The 22,598-nt window shown below is 40.9% G+C and overlaps 2 protein-coding genes and 1 pseudogene across 5 annotated transcripts in view; all 3 read right to left on the bottom strand.

Moving 5' to 3' along the window:
• The window catches only part of ARMCX5 (armadillo repeat containing X-linked 5), a 119,223-nt gene extending 117,876 nt beyond the window's left edge, over positions 1–1,347 (bottom strand). For 2 of the 4 annotated variants that reach the window (XM_049644114.1, XM_049644113.1), the window contains exons 1-2: positions 1,244–1,347; positions 961–1,020 (exon numbers count right to left, since the gene is read on the bottom strand). The gene's annotated coding sequence lies outside the window, so the exon portion shown is untranslated. Of the gene's footprint in view, positions 1–960; positions 1,021–1,126; positions 1,216–1,243 lie in introns of those variants that run through there. The other 2 variants (XM_049644111.1, XM_049644110.1) reach the window with 2 other exon arrangements.
• Positions 1–22,140, bottom strand: part of LOC125931353 (nuclear RNA export factor 2-like) — a 328,062-nt gene extending 305,922 nt beyond the window's left edge. Inside the window, 7 exon segments of the mRNA XM_049643271.1 lie at positions 18,902–18,938; positions 20,779–20,876; positions 21,064–21,171; positions 21,282–21,382; positions 21,512–21,659; positions 21,919–22,023; positions 22,132–22,140. Of these exon segments, the coding sequence (XP_049499228.1) occupies positions 18,902–18,938; positions 20,779–20,876; positions 21,064–21,171; positions 21,282–21,382; positions 21,512–21,659; positions 21,919–22,023; positions 22,132–22,140 (606 nt within the window).
• LOC125932321 (aspartate aminotransferase, mitochondrial-like) lies at positions 13,100–14,490 on the bottom strand (annotated as a pseudogene).
• Positions 22,141–22,598: the final 458 nt, after the last annotated feature.

Here is a 22,598-nt window from a genome sequence, read left to right as displayed (position 1 = left end):
ATCCCTTCTGGATACAGGTACCTATTTGCCAAAATTTTCTGCACCTCTCCTTCTTCTCCCTCCCTCCAAGTTCCTCTGCTCCATTCCAAAAGTCTGACAATTCCCATGCACAGACAACTCAAATATCCCTGCAAGATAGTGGTGGTGATAGTAGAGATGGAAGGCTCAGACAAGCCATGGAAGTTGTTTGGAAGTCAATGAAAAGTATGATTTCCAAATTTCAGGTAAGCTCTTATGTTTCCTTCCTTTTCCTAAAGCCTATCATTTTCTGCAACACAACAGGAGCAAGGGAGGACTGTCTAGAAAGCATGCAGAAAGGAGATCTGGAGTGTCCCCTAGACTCCTACCTATTCTAGTCTTAGCCATCTACCAACTCCAAGCACTGCCCACCCAGGAGAAATCAGGCCAAGTTTCCTTTTCTTATCCCCTTCCTTTGTGGTCCGCGGGCCTCTACAGATCTTTACACAAACATGCTGTACCAAAAACTTAAGAACAGGCCTACACATATAAACACAGGTTACACCCAAAGACCAAATGAAAAGACAGTCGGAGAGACTTGATTATTAATAATCAGACTAGTAACCAGTACATGAAACGATATTCTAATCTAATCCAGGGTCATGATTATCAAACAGTTACAACTTCTTTTCACACTCTCTCCCTCCCAGGGTTCCCCGAACAACCGTTCTCACCGGCAGCAGCCGCCCCTCCTGCTATCATATAAATCGCCATTTCTCTCCTAGAAGCTGCTACTATACTCCTTTACCTTCCCAAACACGGGATTAGTGTTTGAAAATCAAGCTAGCAAGAAGCAGATCATTTTAAATTTATAGTTGTGTGCCACTCAAATTACCCCTGACCCCTCCCCCTCACCGCTGGCGCCCTAGACCAGGTCACGTATCCCACATTCCTCTGATACCCATCTCCACACTCCCAAGTGATTCCCGCCTTCTCACTGACCTGCTTTGCTCGGATCAGAGGGAGTTTTCTTATTTCCTTGCCTCAAGGGGGTGCCGTGATCTACAGAAAGAGGGACGGACAGTCAGATGGACACGAGGACACGAGACAATGGCGGCGACTATGTTTGGGGACTGGCCCGGCACCTGGGATTTAGGACGCGCGATACCTGCTTCGTCAGAGTAAAAGCTGTAATTGGCAAACGATTGTTACTTTTCGGTATATCCCTTCCTCCCGTCCCCAACCCTCCTCTGGGACGCACGCGTAGAGACTTATTAACAGCTACCTTTTCCTCTGCAGACTTTGGCCACGTCCCCAGTACCAAAAGCGGCAGCGGGAGGAGCTAGAGCGTAGTGTAAGGGGATCCGGCTTTATGTAGGCGGAATGATACCAAGCTTTGCATACCTCCACTTCGCCCTCTGTCGGTGAGCTCCACCCTGGCTATTTCTCCTGGGAAGTGCAGGGGCAGCATCTGGTTATAGAGGAAGCAGCGCTGGACGGAGAGAAGGAAGCCAATATCAAGGGGTCTCGGCATTAGTTCCCTTCTTTCAAGATCTCCCCCACCAGGCCTACATTTTTTTTTTCTTGAACTGAAACGCACGCGACTTTTGGGGGTCACTTTGCTCTGGCCCGATCTTGCGGAAGGATACCAGAGTGTTGTGTTTACACATTTCACCTTTCCAAAGTCCTAGGCCCACCTAAATAGGTGGGTTGGGGGAGGGGACCAAGATAAAAGAGTCTGGAAAGAAGTTCAAGACTGAGAGAAGGGAGTGCATTCTAATCTGCTCTAAAGCTGTTTCCCCTCTATTAGAGAAGTCCCTCCAAACTGCCGTTCCAAGCATTTAATTCTGTGCACGAATTGGGCTACTGTGGGATTGGCTTCTAGAAAACTACTGTGGTCTAACCTGTGATCAATATCAAACACCTTAGGCTTTCATTGCTTCTCTCCCCTAAGTCTCTCATCTTTATTACTTACCATGTTTCTTGCACTGAAATAGTCGAATGTAAGGTGGGGTAAAGATATAGGGAAAACAGTGATGGAGGGAGAGAAGCATATTAATACCAAACTACCCCTGTGTGTATCTGTCCCATTCTCAAGCTCTGCCTCCCCTCCTCATGTTCACGATATTTCCTCCATCTAAATATGCATGGGCCTGAACATGGGCAAGAGGAAAACAACTCTGTTCTCATGAAAGAGGATTAATATTCAAGTAACTTTGTACCCATAAATTACCCGTGCTGGAGGTTCTAGGGTGGCCTTCCTAAGTTTTTTCATTGTTCATGGGGCCATGGAAAGGAAGAAAGTGGGAGGGGGCTCCCACGGAGGCCTCATCACTGTCTTCTAAAGGAAAACAGATCTTGACCTCTAACTCAAAGAAATGAACCACTAGTCTGTGCCCAGAGTCATTCTTTCTACCACACTGTTGTTTTTTTGTTCTCATTCGAAATGGTAGCACACTGTGCCATTTCCAGGTCCCCACAATTGTGCAAGAAAAAAGACTTGTCCCTGTAAGGATCCAGACCGAGTCATGCGCTCCTCCCTATCTGTCACCTCACATTCAGGTGTCAGGCACTAGGTAGAGCCAGTTCTGGATTCTCTTACATGCTCCTCTCTGAGGAAAAGGGACACTACTCATGCACTTCCCAAGGTAGATCCTAGCTGCTTTCATGACTCCTTTTCTTTTACCACTATGTTCTGCCTGATGAATGCATATGCTCTTTCTCCCTGACTATATATATTTCTTTGAATTTCCACTCTGAGCAGTATCAGGAGGGAATTTGAATTAGACTGTAATTCAAATTACATGAATTCAAACCCATGAAGGAAGGGCCACTTTCTCAGTCTTTTTTTCCCCTGTTCTCAGGCTTGTTCACCACTGTATCCTCAGTGCCATACATGGAAGACAAAGTAGTCAGTTAATAGTTGAAGGGGGTGAAGGCCATTGAATCATGAGAATTCCATGGTATCTTCTGTTGGTTGTAGATCAATGGCTGTCTATAAGTGTCTTTGTCTTTGATGTCTGTAACCCCAGGGCTTAGCCCAGAGTTTGCCACACAGGAGATGCTTTATATGTAATTTTTCTATGGAGGAAGAAAGCAAGGGTTTACCAAAATATATTTTAGAAAGAAACCTGGGCATCTTCATATCTTATATTGTAATTACATTTGGAAGATACATATAATTCGGATTTGGTATTAGTGGTTTGTTATTATTTTTTTGTCTTCTATTCATGTTTAGAATTATGCCTTACTAAGCTCGCTAGTATATAGCAAACCCCAATGAATTTATAAAGAAAATATAATGACCAACATCCCGATAGAAAAATAGGCAAATAAATGAACAGACTGTTCATTAAAAAGACAAGTCTATGTTTATTAAGTATATGAGAAAATATTTCATCTCACTGGTAATCTAAGTGCAAATTATAATTATAGTGATATATTGTTTTTCATCTATCATATTGGCAAAGAACAAAAAATTTGGAAACAAACTGTATTGGAGAAGAGGTGAGAAAACTGGCATTCCTATACATTATTAGTTGGAGTATAAATTGTTACACACTCTGTGAAGGTTATTTGGCAATGTTTATCAAAATACTAATGTACATAACAATTGACCAGCAATTATACTTTAATAAACTATCCTAAAGTATTATTTGTACATTGAAAAATGCTATATGTATAAGGATATTCATTGCAGAATTGTCTTTAATAGTAAAAGATTGGAAATTTTTGAAATAATCATAAATAGGGGAAGGTTAAATAAATTTTAGTGTATCTCCATGCAACATGCAGCTGTTAAAAAGAACGAGCAGCTCTATCTACGTATACTGATACAGGAATGATGTCCAAAACACATTTTTAAGTGAAGAAAGCAAGATGCATAACAATGTTTAGTGTGCCATCATTTGTTTAATATTTTATTTTATTATATATATGCATATAATGAATATCTCTGTTAATATCAACAAGTAACTGGTAATAGGGCTTGTTTTTTGTTTTGTTTTTTTTTTTTGGTTTTTTTTTTTTTTTGGTTTTTTGGAGGATAACCTATTGGCAGACAAAGATGTGAAGTACACTTGATGACTTATGTGTATGAACTTCTGTGCTTTTTGAATTTTGAACCTCATGTTTGTATTAACTATTAAAAATTGTAATTTAAATAAAATATTCCTTAGCATCTGAGGATATTTAAAAACTTAAACCACACGTTCTTAGAAATGCTAAACTCCTCAGGCCTACATACCTGGGCTCTAAGCTGGGCCACCATGTCGGTAAAAGACAATAAGAGAGTCCTTTTTGTTTGTTTAGGAATGTTTCCAATTCTGTAATAGCATTAATGAGGGTAGATGGCTTACCCTCTGGATTTGAAGGACAAGCTTGTTCCAAGAATCCTTTATCTACACACTTCTCTGGTGCAATTCACAATCTAGTTTACTAAGTCCATAATAAATGATGTTCTAGTACTAATACTACTACTAAAGATAATGCTTTCCATTTAGAAGATTGTGTTTGAATCCTTACAGAAATGTGATGTGAAATAGCACTCTTGATACTCATAAAACACCCAAGTTGTAGAAAGGGTAGCTATTGAAAATAATGATTATGGGAGCTATGCTTTATATTTCATAGGCATCTTTATTGTTTTGGAGAGGTTCCAGATTTGGGCCCTTTCATTGGAGGAAACAGAGAACAGTGAGATAATAGTTCTCATGATCATACTTTTAATTGAATTCATACGTTGCTTTAGAAATGTCCCATATTCTGAAAATGATTTAGTTTCTTTTCTATTGCATCATTTTCTATTGAAATTGCCAGGAATGTCTGTTTTACACATGCTTTAACTTATTTTTTATTACCTAAGTTATATATGTTCACAGTTGAAAACCTAGTAATTATATGAAAATTAAAAGAAAAAGACATTGCATTTCCTAACACTGATAAATACTCCTAACATTTTGGTATATATCCTTCCGGACTTTTAGAAATGCAAATATGTGTATATATATTTACACACCACCCCCCAACACACACACATCTTAAAAAAAAAAGATTTCATTATACTTATTTCATTGTAATAAATTATCTTTCCAGCAACATAAAACATTCTGTTATTTCTCCCATTTTAAAAACATACTATCTTGAGACCTCTCTTTCCCCAACGCTTGTGCCTCCACCATTTCTTGCTTCAAAGATTTTTCTACTTGTTTATTTATAGTATTATTTCAATTTTCTTTCTTGAAATTATGTTTAGGAAAATTTTAATGACATAAGGAAAATTCTTCTGAAATGATGCCAAGTGAAAAAAATATATATATTCTCTAAAACAATTTCATCCAGAATATAAATTATAAAAAGAAATAATATGTGCAAAGAAAAGCAAAAATCAGCAGCAGTGATTGTATTTATGGTTTGGATTATGTGAGATTTCTCACCATAATTTTATATCCTTCTGTATTTCCCACATTTCTACAATAAGTATGTTATATTCATGAAAAAGTCAGTATTATTTTTTAAAGGACCCCACTGTGGATTTTTTTAAATTGTGGAAAAATACAGACAACATAACATTTAACATTTTAAGCATTTTAAAGTATACAATTCAGTGGCATTAAGTACATCCAAAATGTTGTACAACCATCATCATTATCTAGTTTCAGAAATTATTCAGAAACCTCATGCCACTAATCACTCACTACCATTCCTCCCCCACCCAGCTTCTGGCAACCACTAATCTGCTTTCTGTTGCTGTGGCTCACTTATTCTGGATATTTCATTTAAAAAAAAAAAAACTGAGAACAAACTGAGGGTTGATGGGGGGTGGGAGGGAGGGGAGGGTGGGTGATGGGTATTGAGGAGGGCACCTTTTGGGATGAGCACTGGGTGTTGTATGGAAACCAATTTGACAATAAATTTCATATATTGAAAAATAAATAAATAAATGACTTTTTTCATTTTCCAAAATGTTTTCAAGGTTAATCCATGTTTTAGCTATTTTTTATTGTGGAAAATGTCCTATAACATAAAATTCACCTTTTTAACAATTTTAAAGTGTACAATTAGTTGCATATAGTACAATAAAGTTTTGTACAATCATCACCACTATCTAGTTCCAGAACGTTTTCATCACTCCAAAAGCAGACCCCATATCTATTAAGCAGTCATGCCCCATTTCCCCCTTTTCCTAGCCCCTGGCAAACACTAAAATATACTTTCTATATCTATGGATTATTCTGGATATTTCATATAAATGGAATCATACAATATGTGGTCCTTTGACTTACTTCAGTTAGAGTAACTTTTTCACAGTTCATTCATGTTGTAGCATGTACCAATGCTTCATTTTGCATGACTAAATAATATTCCACTGCAGGTATATACCATGTTTTGTTTATCCATTTATCTGTGAATGTGCATTTGGGTTGTTTCCTCCTTTTCACTATTGTGAATAAAGCTGCAGTGAACATTGTTGCATAAATATCTGTTTGAGTCTGTGCTTTCAATTCTTTGGGACATATACATAGAAACAGAATTGCTGGATCATATGGTAACTCTATATTTAATTTTTTTAAATATACTTTATTGTCAAATTGGCTAACATACAGTGTGTAAAGTGTGCTCTTAGTTTTTGGGGTAGATTCCCATGGTTCATAGCTTACATACAACACCCAGTGCTCATCCCAACAAGTGTCCTCCTCAATGCCCATCACCAATTTCCCCTTCTCCCCCAACTCCCCATCCACCCTCAGTTTTCTCTCTGTATTTAAGAGTCTATTATGGTTTGCCTCCCTCCCTTTCTGTTTGAAACTATTTTTTCCCCTTCTCTTTCCCCATGGTCTTCTGTTAAGTTTCTCAAGATCCACATAAAATTGAAAACATATGGTATCTTTCCTTCTCTGACTGACTTATTTCACTCAGCATAATACCTTCCAGTTCAATCCACATTGCTGCAAGTGGGATGATTTCATTCTTTCACATTGCCAAGTAGTATTCCATTGTATATATAATCCACATCTTATTTATCCATTCATCAGTTGATAGACACTCAGGCTCTTTCCATAATTGGGCTATTGTTGAAAGCACTGCTATAAACATTGGGGTACATGTGCCCCTATGAATCAGCACTCCTGTATCCCTTGGGTAAATTCCTAGTAGTGCTACTGCTGGGTCATAGGGTATTTCTATTTTTAATTTTTTGAGGAACCTCCACACTGTTTTCCAGAGCTGCTGCACCATTTACATTTCCACCAACAGTGCAAGAGGGTTCCCATTTCTCCACATCCTGGTCAGCATCTGTAATTTACTGAGTTGTCCATTTTAGTCCCTAACCAGTGTGAGGTGGTATCTCAGTGTGTTTTTGATTTGTATTTCCCTGATGAGGAGTGACGCTGAGCATCTTTTCACGTGTCTATTTGCCACCTGGATGTCTTCTTTGGAAAGGTGGCTATTCATGTCTTCTGCCCATTTCTTCACTGGATTATTTGTTTTTTTGGGTGCTGAGTTTGGTAAGTTCTTTATAGATTTTGGATACTAACCCTTTATTCAATATGTCATTTGCAAATATCTTTTCCCATTCCTGTCAGTTGCCTTTTAGTTTTGTTGATTGTTTCTTTTGGCGTGCAGAAGCTTTTTATCTTGATGAGGTCCCAATAGTTCATTTTTGCTTTTAATTCCCTTGCCTTTGGAGATGTGTCAAGCAAGAAATTGCTGCAGCTGAGGTCAAAGATGTTGCCTGCTTTCTCCTCTATATATGATAAGAATTTTTGAGAATTAAATCAGGCAATGCAACAGCGCTAGTCTGGAGGAAGGGCTGTCTTGTTCCTCAGTGTCAACTCCGCTCAAGTAGATATTCAGTTACCAGGCATGGAGGGACCTGCTTTGGTGTAGGGGAGGTCCTGCCTCCCCTGTGGGCCCTCTGTATGTTCCCTGAAGCCCCATCTTGTTGGTGATGGGGAGAAAAATGGTGACACCTCAGTCTCTCCTCCATGGACCAGGTGTCCCAAACCACTCTGTTCAGGCCATCCTCACTGTGCTGTGGGCATGAATGAGGTGGTTTGTCCTGCTCTGCCAACTCCCATGCCTCCCTGGCGCTTGGCTGGGATTTAATCCCTAATGTCCTAAAATGTCCCGCTCCATGCATCCTGGCTCCAGTCAAGAGCCACTCCGCACCGCCTCACAGTGCTGCAAACACAGTTTGTCCCACTCAGCTGACTCCCATGCCTCCGTGGTGCTTGGCTGGGACTTAAACCCTGATATCTTAAAACTTCCCACTCCATAGGCCCTGGTTTCGGAGAAGTACTGCTCCGCCTCTCCCAATATATGCCTCTCCCAATATATGGTCTCTGGTTGGCGGGTGCAGGCAGTCTTTGTCCTTTGAATGGTTATATACCTTCTTCCCACAGCATTCTAGGGAGGGGATTGCTTTCTCCCCCTACGGACTGTGCTTCTGATCCAGTCTGAACTAGTTACTGAGCCCGGAACTGGCTCCCCTCCTCCCCTGGGGTACATGAACAGGGCAGCCATCCCCAGTCAGGAGAAAGCCTGGTAGTTAGAGATTGGATCTTTCTCTGTCTTGGTCCGTGGTTTTTCTCTTGTCCTAATACAGTCCTACACTTCCCCAGCCTCTCTTTCTCTTCCCTTTGTCTTTCTGCAGAAGGGGATCCTGCCACTCCCTTCCTCCACTGCCCATTTTATCTCTCCCAGTTTGCAATCCTTCACCTGTGGCCTGCCAGGTTGTCCCAGTGAGTCCCAGGAAGCAACTCTGTCTCTTTGTTGCCCAGATTCTTGGAGTCCAAAGTCCTTTGGCCTCAACACTGCTGTGTTTGGGAAATGAGAGAACTTCGGATCCCCCTATTTCTCTGCCATGTTGGATCCCTCTCCCCTCTAGTGTATTTTTAATTCCAGTTATTGAGTTCTTCATCTCTGAGTGGTGCTTTTTAAATATTTTCTGTATCTTTGTTGAAGATCTTACTGAGATCCTCCACTATTTTCTCAAGTCTAGTAAGTATCTTTGTGACCATTACTTTGAATTCTCTATCAGGCATATTGATTATCTCCATTTCATTTAGCTCTCTTGCTGTGATTTTGTCCTGTTCTTTGAGACATACTCTTCTGACTTCTCATTTTGTGGAGTCATAAACTCCACATACTCTCTGTGCTTGTTTCTAGGTGTCAGGAAAAAGGTATCAGATCCTTTTTTATGCTTGACCACTGACAACTTTAAACCTCACCTCTGCTCCACATCTGGTAAGCTTATTAGAAAACCTAAATGCCCCCTTCTTTGACACCCAATGGAGAACCAAACCACATGAGTCTGTGTGCAAAAACCCTCACTATGTCCCCACCCCTTATATACCATAAAAATCCCAAATCCCCTTTCCTTATTTTCTCAATACATTTTTAAATGATCTTGCGAGTTCCACTGTTCTCTCCCTAGCAGACACATTATGTGCACATTACATGCCTCTTTCTGTGTGCTTGGCACCATCAGTCTTGATATCTGCATCAAATTCTAGGTGGAAATTTATCCTATTTCTTCAGGTGGCTACAAAAAAGGGACATACTGGAAAGAATGTGATATACTCATATACTGAGTATTAAGTTGAGGATGAGAAGGAAATGTCTATTGCCAGATCTAACTTGTATTTCAACTTTGCTCACTGTACACTCAGATACATGAAAATATGTAGGGAATTTATATATATATACTAATATATATATAAATATACATGTATATATATGTATATATGTATATATATTTGTATATATATACATATAAATATATATGTATATATATTTGGTCTGGCCATCCTCATTGGATCCATCTACACCTGGCATTGCCTAGTTCACTACCCTCTGACTGTCTTGTTGAGAAAGCACAGCTTTTCACAATGGCCTTGCCATGCACCCAATCATTCTCTTATTATGAGAACAGAGTTCTCATAGAGTTTTAAACAACTCTATTTTTGAATTTTAGTGGGCATGGAACTTAGTGATAGACATTTTCACTAGATCTTTCTTCATTATAACACATAGTGCTCATACTGGTACATATGTCCCAGCAAAAAAAAAAAAAAAAAAAAAGTGACATAGATTTAGTACTGCATGGTCAGCATCTCTCTACTATGTTACTAATGGAGATCACCTGTTCTCCCACTCCAGGTGTCTTCAGGACAATGAGTGGAACTACACCACAGCTGGTCGGGTCTTCACTATGCTCAAGGTGAGGTATGGGAATCACTAAGTGGGTTACAGATGGGTGTTTCTGGGTTTTCAGGAAGGCTAAGAAGGTGGAGGCTGGGTGGCCTGGGAATGAAACTCTGGGATCTGGCTCTTCTGATGTCTCAACTCCTTCCCTTCAGAACAAAGGAAAGATCCCAGAGGAAACCTTCAAACTAAGGTTTGGATGTCCACAATATCTTTGTTCTCTTTTCTCCAGCCAAAGGCCATTATTCATTTGTATTTATTGTGCATTTTGTATTTTGTTATTATTTTATGAATATATATGTTACACATATATATGTTTGTGTAAATATATGAGTACCTAATATAGCAATGCTCAGACAAAAGAGGTAATAATCAACAGGGACCACAAGAACATGGGTAAAATAAAATGGATCACAGGTCCAAGCAGTTGATGTCAGGCATTCACCCTCTGAAAACAACCAGGACCAGTCAAACCTAGGATATCACTAATCCAGGGCACAGCCTAGAGCATTTACCTTCCAGTAGCATCAAATAAATGTCCAGAAGAAGCCATTTGAGTTCTATTCTAGGAGCCTTTTCTCCAGTGCCACAGGGCCAAATATGCCACCACTGCCACATGCCTCCCCATCCCACCCTCCAACCATTCATGTGCCCAAAACTTCTCCCATTTAGCCAATTCCATGCCCACCTCCCATCCAGCAACCCTCAGTTTGTTCTCTATCTTTAAGAGTCTCATATGGTTTGTTTCCGTCTATCATCCCCCCCATCCCATTTGTTCATCTGTTTTGTTTCTTAAATTCAATATAAGAGTGAAATAATATAGTATTTGTCTTTCTCTGACTAATTTCACTTAGCATACTACTCTCTAGCTCCATCAACATCATTGCAAATGGTGAGCTATCATTCCTTTTGACGGCTGAGTAATAGTCCATGATACATGTGTATATATACCATATCTTCTTTATTAATTCATCATTCTGTGGACATCTGGGCTCTTAATAATTTCGCTTTTGTTGATAATGCTACTATAAACATCAGGGTGCATGTGTCCCCTTAGAATTGATATTTTTGTATCCTTTGGGTAAATACCTAAGAGTGCAATTGCTGGGTTGTAGGGTACCTCTATTTTTAAGTTTTTGAGGAACCTCCATACTGTTTTCCAGAGTGGTTACACCAATTTGCATTCCCACCACCAGTATAAGTCCCCCTTTCTCTACATCTTCACCAACATCTGTTGTTTCCTATATTGTTAGTTTTAGCCATTCTGACAGTGTGAGGAAGCACCTCATTGTGATTTTCATTTGTAGTTCCCCGATGATGACTAATGTTGAGCATCTTTTCATGTGTCTGCTAGCCATCTGGATGTCTTCTTTGGAAAAATGTCTATTCAACACATGTTCAACATTTGGAGAAACTGCCAAACTGTTTTTCATAGTTGCTACACCATTTTCCATTCCTACCAGCAATATATGAGTGCTCCAATTTCTCCACATCTTTGCCAACATTTATTTTCACTTAATAATTGTAGCCATCTTAGTGTGTGAAATGGTATCTCATTTTATTTTGATTTGTATTTCCCAAATGACTAATGATGTTAGGTATCTTTCCATGTACCCTTTGATTATTTTCCTGTCTTTTTTTATGTATACTGAGATCTGTGACCATTTTAACAGGGCTACTTTTCTTTTTTAAATTCTAAGAGTTTATTTTTTTATTTATTTTGGATACACATTCCTTATCAGATATATGATTTGCAAATATTTTCTCTGATTCTGTGGGTTGTATTTTCACTTTATTATAGCACCCTTTGATGTGAAAAAAATACATATTTTAATGAAGTCCAATTGATCCAATTCTTTTTGTGCTTTTGGCATTGTATGTCACAAACTGTTAGCCTAATTTAAGGGCACAAAGAATTTACCCTTATATTTTCTTTAAAAAAATTTTTAAAGTAAACTCTATACCCAATGTGAGGCTTGAATTCATGACCCTGGTTTGAAGAGTTGCATATTCTGCCGACTGATCCAGCCAGGAACCCCTCTTTTAAGACTTTTTTGGGGTCTGCAATAGCTTTATTTTAACAGAGAGAAACAAAGCTGAAATAAGTTTACATTATTGGAGCAGATGGTGGTTATCTTTTCAAAGGGTGAAGTGTGAGCCCAGCCGGCAGTACACAAAGGTTAAATCCAAAGCCCAGCTATCCTCTTTCCTTGTTGGGCCCTGCATCTCTTGCTCATGATATGAGATGCACAACCACACTGAACGAAGTAAAAGTTCCAAATGGGCAGAAGTGACATCCCGACAGGAGACAATAAAAAAAAAATCATTGTAGAGGATATTGAAGTAAAGTGCAGCTACCTACTCTCTGCTATTCTCTGATGAGAAAGGTGAGGGTATGGGATGAGTGGTAAGTTATGTTCTTTTTTCCTCAAATAAGTAAATCATATAGGATGGGGTTGAGGGCCAATCATGCAGTAGAATAGGATGAGAATCTAGGCTAGTTATAGATCTCTGTGCCTAAAGAAAAGAACAGCAATGATAAGGGAGAAGAGGGGAACAATAAAATGCCTGAAAGTATTAAAAAGAAAAGTTTTTTTTTCTTAAATAAGACAAGAAACAGCATCTTTTATTTTCCACGCTGCAGTGGCCGCAGACTTACTGGTTTTCATGAAACAAGATTTCTGTAACAAGGTCTGTTGATAAGTTTGCTCAGTCACAGAAGGACAAATACAAGGCTGACTGCTAATGTTAGAATTAGGTCTTTCCCCCAAATCTTCTTGTAGATGCTATTCTCATGCTGGTTCTACAGAGGTACCCCCAACACTATAAGGTGCTTCAGTTAAAACTTCTGAAATATTGCAATGACATAATCAACAGTTTTTTTGGGCTATGTCTTTATTGTACATGTAAACTCTTTTGGAACTAAGAGCTTAAGTTAAAGGATGAGCAGGAGTTTGGTTTTAAGCCACAAAGTTTCAGACACCATCCACAGATGCCTCTGCCCTACTTTATTCCATGTCCTTTTCTGAGAAATGCATTCAATGCTTGATTGTTGAATGGTATGGGCAAGATAGCCCACATTGCCCAAGGTGACCTCTGCCACAGAGATGCAGCCATCCTTTGTCATGTAGATGGAGAACTTCTTGTTCAGCCTTTAAACCAGTTCAGGTTTTAGTCCTGTGAAACAAAACATACCAATCTGGTCAGTAATGTGCTGTCAGTTGGGGGCAGTCTTCCTTTTGAGGTTGGAGACCAGCTGAATTTGCATGCAAATTATGTGATGGCCCATGCTTTTTACTTCCTGCAACCACTGTTTTTGCAGGTCAGGACTGGTCAGGATGGTTGAGGCAATCTGGGTCCCATTGATTGGAGGGTTAGAATATATGGGATGCCTCAAGATCTTCATTTGTGATTGGCCTCACAGCATCTTAGCAAACCACAATGAAGGCTCCCACATGCTCACTGTATAAGCCAATGTTCTTGGTATAGGATTGGCAGAGACAAACAGTAATTCCGTTTGATGAAGATGAAGTGACATACAGCCCAGGCATCTTTGTTGCCATCACCACTGGCAAAGCCTTGGTAGGACATGTAAAACGACACAAAGAAATTGTTTTTCTTCATCACTGTTGCTGCTTACTTCCATTTCTCAGGGTGAGGGTCCACTCCTGGACTGTGGACACAAGCATGAAGGAGAACACTTTGCTGTGGCATTTTCAAAATGTCCTCTATAGTGCCTATAAAGTCACAGCTGCATGTCTTGGGGCCTTAGTATTGATAATCATGTAATTACACACCAGCATCCCTGAAGATGGGTGTGTAATTTCTCCAGGATGGTTGGGCAGAAAGACATCTTGGCTTAACTTAAAAAATATTTTCAAAAAACTGGCTCCAGTCATCAAGGCCACATTTCCAGAAATGGTCTGTATGGTGACATACCAGCTACTTTTCAACACTTCATTGTTCTCACTCAGGGCTAGTTCTGCAGATGCCTTACAAAATTTATCAAATCTTGTGATGGACAGGTATTCCTTGTCAAATTTTTTGGCAGTAATCTGGGCCTTTGCCTTCTGGACACTATAAGGCACATAAGGCTTTCCGTTATCATCTCAGTAGGCACCAACTACCTTTTTTTTTTTTTTTTTTCAATTTTTTTGCTGTTGACATCTCTCTTAAAGGTTTATGTGACTCCCAGGATGGGATCTGGGGGCCCCATCCCAACACAGTCCACCAGGAGCTGGCTCTGGCAGAAGTCACGGCAGCAAGGCCTCGGTGGAAGGTGGTGGCAACCTCAGACAGAACATGGCTGGAGTGCAGCACAGCCATGATGGGTCGTGAGAAGGCAGTGGGTAGCTGCAGGATGGAAAAAAGGCCAGTGGGCACAGACACCGCTTTTAAGATTTTTATGGTGATTTATGCTTATACATGGTGTGAGATAGGGGTACAAATTAATTATTTTGTGGGTGGATATCCAGTTATTTTTTTAACCAGTTGTTGAAAAGACTATTCTTTACTCTGAATATTTTTGGAACTCTGGTTGAAATAAATTGTTCATAAAGGTGAGGGTGTGTATGTTTGTGTGTGTGTGTACTTTAATTCTATTACATTAAACTATATGTTTATTTTTAAGGCAGTACCATATGGTATTGATAACTTTAGCTTTGTAGTAAGGTTTGAAATAGGGAAGTATGAGTCTCCCAACTTTATTCTTCAAGAACATTTTGTCTATTCTGGGTTCATTGGATTTTCATATGAATTTTAGGATTAACTCATTAATTTCTGTAAAGAAACAAGCTGAGATTTTGATATGGATAGCACTGAACCTGTATATTAATTTGGGGTGTATTGCCATCTTAACAATTGTAAGTCTTATGATTCAGGAGCATGGTATACTTTCTACTTATTTAGGTCTTTTAAAATTTACTTCAATAATGTTTTACAGATTTTTGGAGTATACATTTTGCATTTATTTTATTAAATTTGTTTCCTAAGTATGTTATTTAAATTTTTTCCTGAAGTATTGTTGACACACAATTGTACATTAGTTTAAGGTGTACAATATAGTGATTCAATAAGTCTATACATTATGCTGTGCTCACCATAAGTGTAGTTACCATCTGTCACCATACAATGCTATTACTATACCATTGACTATATTTCCTGTGCTGTAACTTATATCCTTGTGACTTATTCATTCCACAGCTGTAAGCCTATACCTCCCACTCTTCTTTACCCATTTTGCTCATCCTCCATCCCCTCTCTTCTGGTAAACATCAATTTGTTTTCTGTATTTATGGGTCTATTTCCTAAGTATGTTATTTTGGATGCTACTGTAAATGGAATGTTTTCTTAATTTCATTTTCTGATTGTTTATTACTAGTGTATAGTAACAAAAGTTACTCTTGTATATTTATTTTGTATCCAGAAACAATGCCGACTTATTTATTAATTCTAATATTGTTTTGGTAGATTCCTTAGGACTTTACATATACATGCTCATGTCATCTGAACATAATATTATTTTTAAGTTATTTACATATTTCACAGTAAAATTAATATACCTTTCTCATGAGCTTACTTTTTTTGGAAGTACAGCATCCAAATAGTTATTTTATACAAAGTAACTTCAAGTTCCCATTATCCATTCCTTCATTTCTCCTAGCTCCCTCTTATCATTAGAGACTCTAAGCACTCACTTCTGAGATCACAGGAGGTTTGTCCAAGACTGAGTGCAGAAAACTTCCGTCATTTCCTGCTGCTTCTGGGAGATGGTGGGCATGCAGTTTGAGAAGGGTGTGGGTACTGGAAAGGAGAAAGTGTTCTGAGTTTCTTTGGTCTTGGTATTCCTCACAGTCATCATTCATAATGCACAGACTGGGAGAAAGTTGGGCCCTCAGACAACTAGAGAAATGGACAACCCCACACCCAACAACAGTCCTGCTCTCACTGTCACTTAGCAATCAGATTCCTCCCATACCCTTACTGTGCCTGCCCCTGGATTCCTTGGCTGGTACTTCTGGTCCCCTACAGAGACTATTTTTGGAGGGATTGTTGACCAGCTTAGCTAGGTATGCAGATTTAATTCTAATGCATTTACCCTTTACAGTAGCACAAGGAATGGGCACTCCAATCCCCATTTTCAGAGTAATACAGTCAGTCACTGAGATGTTATAACTTGACCAAGGTCACTCAGCTGGCTAGTGAGTGTTGAGGTCAGGAAAAGAATCTGGTACTCTGACTCCAGAGTCCACACTCTTAACCACTAACCTAGAACTCTCCTTAGTTCTATCTGTTGTCTTTCCACAATACTGAGAAAACCTCTAGGCTGTACCACATTCCTATACCACTGGCCTCAGCCAGAGATGGGTGTTTGTTCCCATGCAGTGCACACAAAACAGCATTTACTTGGAATTGCTATCAGAAGTCAAGATGAAGGTCCAGGTGAAAGCATAGAGAGAACCTTGAGAATTTCCTTCCACTTCAATGACAACAAACAACAATGTCCCTTTAGAGTTGTACATACTCTTAACACATGCAATATTCCCCATTCAGGGTTTTACCCGATAGTCTTGCAGCACCCTGATGGAAGCTAGATAGGTTTTTCACTGGGAGATATGAGGGTGCTTCAAGGACTGAGAAGGAAAAAGTAGGGATAATCAACTCCCAGGGGTAGGACCCCCAACATGTATTGGACCCTCTGATAAATATGTGTTCACTTGATTCATTTTGTAAAGCAGCCCAAGATAAGGGTATTACTAGCTTATTTCACAAAAGAGGAAACTGGAAGGTTAGGTAATGGGACCAAGGTAACAGAGTAAGGAACTCAGATGAGAGCTATAAAATACCACATCCTGTGCCTCTAACATGTAAGCTGTGTTGGGGAAGAAAGACATGGATGTATGTCAGACCAAGATAGTCTGGGGGCAAGGTGGGGATGGGAGAACACAAAGGGAATCAAAAGGGGAGGGAAGGGAAGAAAATAAAAGGAAGGAAGGGAAGGGGAGGTGAGGGAAGGGAAGGGAAGGGAAGGGAAGGGAAGGGAAAGGAACGGAAAGGAAAGGAAAGGAAAGGAAAGGAAAGGAAAGGAAAGGAAGTAACTTGGAAAGCCAGGAGAATTGGGAGGTAGCCAAGCCAGGGGCAGGATATAGTGCAGGATCAGGGGAGGGGACTCTACACTCACCTTCCTTAAAAACCCCATTGACAGAAAAATAGAGCAGGGAAAGTAAAGAACAGTTGCTAAGGCTCTCAGTATCCTTCTAAACCTCCTACCCATTTCTGACTTTCATGGTCTGCCTAAGGGAGGAAATACATGATCGCCATCCAGATGCTCAGGTCTACCACATATGAGTGAAAGTCATGCTGAGTTTTGGGCAACATATTGAGGGAGTCAACAATGTCATACTTTGTATGCTTTAACAGCTTGAATCCACAGGTCTGTAGGGAAAAGAGAAGTAAGGGTCAGATCATCGGCCTCTATATATGTTCCCTTCACATCCCCTTTCCCATGATGATCTTGCTTTATACATTTACCAGAGTCCTCAACCTTCCTAATGTCCCTGGTATCCTTGAAGTATTCTTCCAAGCTGTTTCTAGAAAAAAAGAGGGACAGAATGTGGTATAGATATTTCTAGGCAGTGTAGATGTTTCTAGGAGCTGACCCGTGTTTGCTGGGGAGACACATAGCATAAAAGCAGAGTCTGAGCTGTGATACTCACAATGCTGCATCTTCAGGGTTTAAGGGAATGGTCAGGGAGAAGCAGGTTTCATCATGCCAAACATTGAGGAGACTCTGTTCATCTCCAGAGTCATAGATCAAGTAATATCTGAAGAGGAACAAAGGCAATGGGCTATCTCTGTGGTTTGGACCACCAAGGGGACATGAAAGTTCCCCTCAACCCAGTAACAGACCGATGCTTGGGTGGCCTGTCCCATTCCAGTCCTCTTCTGCCTCATGGTCCCAAGGGTACTTAGTGAAGCAGAAATGGAAGGATTCGATTTGTAAGAATCTAAAATCCTTTATAGTTTTCTTCATATCAAAAGATGCCTTGAGACTATGTGGTAGACAAAGCCTCCCTTGCAACATCCCAAATCTTCTTTGGTCCACCCTCACCTTACAAGGTGTTATTATCTTGGGGACTTCAATATAAATTATATTGGTATAATATACACTATATATATATATATATATATATACACATACACACACCAATAATATGCATGTATATATATATATGTGTGTGTGTATATATATATATATATATATACCAAATTAAATCGGTAACACCTGGCCATCCTGAGGAAGGAAGAGGAAGTCAGAAGTGCATACCATGAATGTTGCAATGGATGAAAAAAGGGCATGAATAGGTCCAAGGGGAACAAAGGTCAGAGTTCATATGTGAAATGGCCCCCAAAATTTTATCAGCAAGATTACAGTAGGAGTCTTCAACAGAGGGTCCCAGATGCCTCTATTATTATATGCAAACTTGGGTGAATAGGTGAGTGACAGAGAGTGAGTGTGTGTGTATGTGTGTGTGTGTGTGTGTGTGTGTGTTTAAGGGCATTTTTTCCCAGGAAGAAAAAAAGAATAGCCATGCTTTTTTCAGGAGTCTATGGACCCTAAAAGGCTAAGGGTCAGATACAAAAACATAACCTATGTAAGTCTCCCAAAAAGCTGTAGGGCGCTTGTGGAAGTCATCAATGTTAATAAGAGGAGACAATGATGAATGTAGGCACTTACCAGACATAACAATGTGGGGAAACAATCCCTGATGGCACTTTTCAAAACCAAAAATAGAAAGAAATAAATGATAGTTTAGGTTGTAAAAGTTATCTCCCTCTGTCTCTTCTTCCTCCTGGGTAGCTCCCCGCTAAACTGTCTTGATTGTCTTCTCCAGTATCACAAGAAGCAATATTTGGATCCCAGGCTCTAGGGATGCCTCCCCCTCCCTGCCTTCCTTCTTTCTTCCAGGTTCCCACTGAAGGCTCCAGAGAAAAGAGGGTATGGGGTGGGTGCCCAGGGCTCTGCTACCTCACTAGCGGTCCAGCATTCTGCAGGACCATGATACCCCTCAGGAATGACCCAGAATGCTGGAGAAGGGAGTGAGTGAGGCAGAGCTCAAGAGGCAGGGATGGAAAGTGAAGACAGAGGGGGAGTGAAGGTGGGAGGAGAGAGGTGAGAGGGACATAGGGGAGTAGTGATAGAGGAAGAAGAGAAAAAAAAAAGCACAAGGAAAGGGGAAAAAAAGTTCCACTATGGTGGTGGTGGTCAGAGAAGAAGAGAGAAGAGGGAAGTGGCCCCCTAGTTGCTGCCCTTTCCTTCATCTGACCTGGCTGGCCCTGGCACCCAAGGTAGGAATGGAAAACATGAAGGTGTTGGGCTTGGTGCCCACTGGACTCTGGTTGAAGTTTTGTCACTTGTGTGAGCTCATCCTGAGCTGAGCATGGGGAAAAAGGCAGCTACAGGGGCAGAAGAGCTTCCCTTGAAAGAGTAGAGGGTCGGGGCGCCTGGGTGGCGCAGTCGGTTAAGCGTCCGACTTCAGCCAGGTCACGATCTCGCGGTCCGTGAGTTTGAGCCCCGCGTCAGGCTCTGGGCTGATGGCTCGGAGCCTGGAGCCTGTTTCCGATTCTGTGTCTCCCTCTCTCTCTGCCCCTCCCCCGTTCATGCTCTCTCTCTCTCTGTCCCAAAAATAAATAAAAAAAACATTGAAAAAAAAATTAAAAAAAAAAAAAAAAAAAGAAAGAGTAGAGGGTCAAGCCCAAGTCAGCATGGGGCTGATGGTCCGTGGCCCCCTCTAATGATCACTACCTTCCCTCCTGCCCCTGTGCCTATCTCAATTGGTTCCTAGCCTGATGAATCATACCTGTGCTGGGCCACCCAGGGCTCCTCTGAAGGACCAGTTAGGATGATGTGACATGTATGGGGGTTGCCTCTGAGAGTCCTGTCCTTCTATCTCCTCAAGTACCTCTTCCCTCTGACTTTCATTCCTGCCTCAGGAAGCCCTCTGCTCACTGGCAGTCACCCACTTCTGGCCCCTTGACTCAGGGAAACCTGGTTTCTCCGAAGGAGGGCCAGTTCCTGGCATTGGGTCAGAGGAACACACAGATGTCATGATGGTAACACCCCAAGACCTTGGCCCTCATCGTGGGGCAGTAAAGCCATCATGGCTGCCTGGGATTAGAGAGGGGACCCATTTGTTTCAAGGGAAATAGGGCTCCTCTTGGTGAGGAGCAGGAATGCGGAAGGCTTGTATCAGCATGAGGCCCTGGGCTGGAGGACCCTTCTCAGTTCAGGTCACAGAATCTGGCTCAAGGTGGTTACTCCTGTTCCTGAAGAGAAGATGCCCTGCTTCCTGGAGCATTTTCATGGGAAGGAATACTATGGAAAACCAGGTGCAGAATGAGTAAACAGAGCCCAGACCAAGAGAACAAGTGAGCAGGTCATAGGAAGGGAAATACCTCTAAGCACAGGTAAGAGACACAGAGAGAGGAGGGAGGGGTCTGTGGTCTTCCTAGAGGACCAGTGCTGCCACATCCTTTAGGGAGGCACTCTCAGGGGTAATTCAGACTTCCAATGTGCAAAGGTCCCCAGGAGGGGTGACAGAGGTTACCACAGACCTTATATAGGTGGACTGGTTTGTGCTGTATAAGGTGTTCCCTTTTAGTCACAGCTCTTCAAGCTTCAGCCCTTTCATCTTGCTTAACTCCCAGGCTGACTGTACCCGAAAAATGTAGGAAGAAACCTGGAAAAATGTCCCAGAAATAAAGAGACACCTGGGCCTTTGCACTCCTAGTCCCCACCTACCCCCTCAGGTACCTTCTCCTGCCTCTGGTCAGTTGGCACTCTGAGAAGCACTACTACCCACTGTCAACCCCAACTTTGATCTGCTTCCCTCTTCCCACCTCATTTTTGGACAGGTTCAAGATCTTGACTGTGGGGACTATCTGTATAATGTCAGACAGGCCAACCAGCTGATACAGTTTGTTCTTGCACAAGTTCAAGGACAAAAGCTTTTGGTGAAGAAGAATTAGAGTGACAGTTACTATCTAGGGCCTCAGAAATAATCCTTCCCTCCACCACATGTGTTCCACCCCCTACCATAATACCAGCAGTATAAGGCATAAGGCCTTATCTTGGAGAAATTCTCTTTGATGATCTGCAGGGTGGCAGATATGCAGTTTCTTCAATTCAGTATTATAGCAATATCATGGTCCACCAACTCTTCAGAAAGGTGATAGAATGTAATCAGAAGGCTGAGAGGGGTCCAGGACCAGCACCAGCCTCTCCTTGATCACCACCTCTGAGTGTCACTCCCAGGCAATCCCCTAGAATTACTGCTGTCAGTTGTACCTGGGTCAAAACGAAGTTTATGGAAGTCAAGACATTTTTGGACAATATCATAGCATTTTCTCATGGTCAGCTGCAGAGAAAGGTAGTTGAGAGCCACTGAGTCTGTCATGATATAGGGAAGTTGGGGGTTGGGGGAAGAAGAGTAGGTCTGGGTATGAACATACAATGGGCATCAAGTCTTCATTAACTTTAGCTGCTCCATTTCTTCTGGCTCCAATTTATTCTGAGAGTGATAAGAATAATAAGTAACAAAAACAGAGTAAGGTACAGCAGAGGTATTGACACGTAGAGATACAAGAAGGAGAGGTGGGATAAGCACTAGGAACTCTCATTATAAGGAAGACGACCAGCCACTGGCCTGCCTTATTGCATTGGGACTAGGTACGGGTAATATCTTCAACACATACCTTTTTATTTTCCTCATCACAAATCTTGTGGTTGATATCCTTCAATGCAGAGACAGCACTACCATCCTGGATAAAGAACTGGGCCCGGTGTTTTAAATAATGGAACTACAGGAATTGAAGGCAACAGTAATAGTGTCAGAGGCTGTGGCCCCTGCTGAGCCATCTCTTTCCCCTCCCTATGCCCACACATCTGGATTCACCATCCTTTCTTACATCGACCATGGTGAAGGGGACACTACAGTGATTTTGGATTGAGTTTCGTAACCATGTCTTGTTATACTTTATTCCGTAAGGATTCTAAGGGTGAAAAGAAGGGATGGGAGAGAAGGGAGACAACAGGGCATTAAGACTGTAGAACAGACCCAACCCGGGTCTACTCAACTTTAAAAGACTTCTAAAGTAGGACTTTTGACATGATTTTAACTTTTTATTTTGCCGCCATGGATTTTCTAATTATCCATTCTCCCAATTCAAATATTTAACTCCCAAACAATAAAATTTAGATATTTAAAATGATATTCCTTTAATAGTGTTCCAGCAAATCCTATGCATTGAAAACCTTACCTATTTTTCTGAAAATGAATTTAGAGTCTACACCTCCATAGTCAGCTTGAGCCGAATGCTGTGTCCTCTGGTGAGGAGTTGCTCCATATCCTTGGCAGTAGTTTCAACTTTTGCCT

The sequence above is a fragment of the Panthera uncia genome, chromosome X, assembly GCF_023721935.1.
Source record: "Panthera uncia isolate 11264 chromosome X, Puncia_PCG_1.0, whole genome shotgun sequence".
Classification (NCBI taxonomy): domain Eukaryota; kingdom Metazoa; phylum Chordata; class Mammalia; order Carnivora; family Felidae; genus Panthera; species Panthera uncia.
The sequence above is the reverse complement of the archived record's forward strand: the minus strand, read 5'-3'. Positions and strand labels throughout refer to the sequence as shown.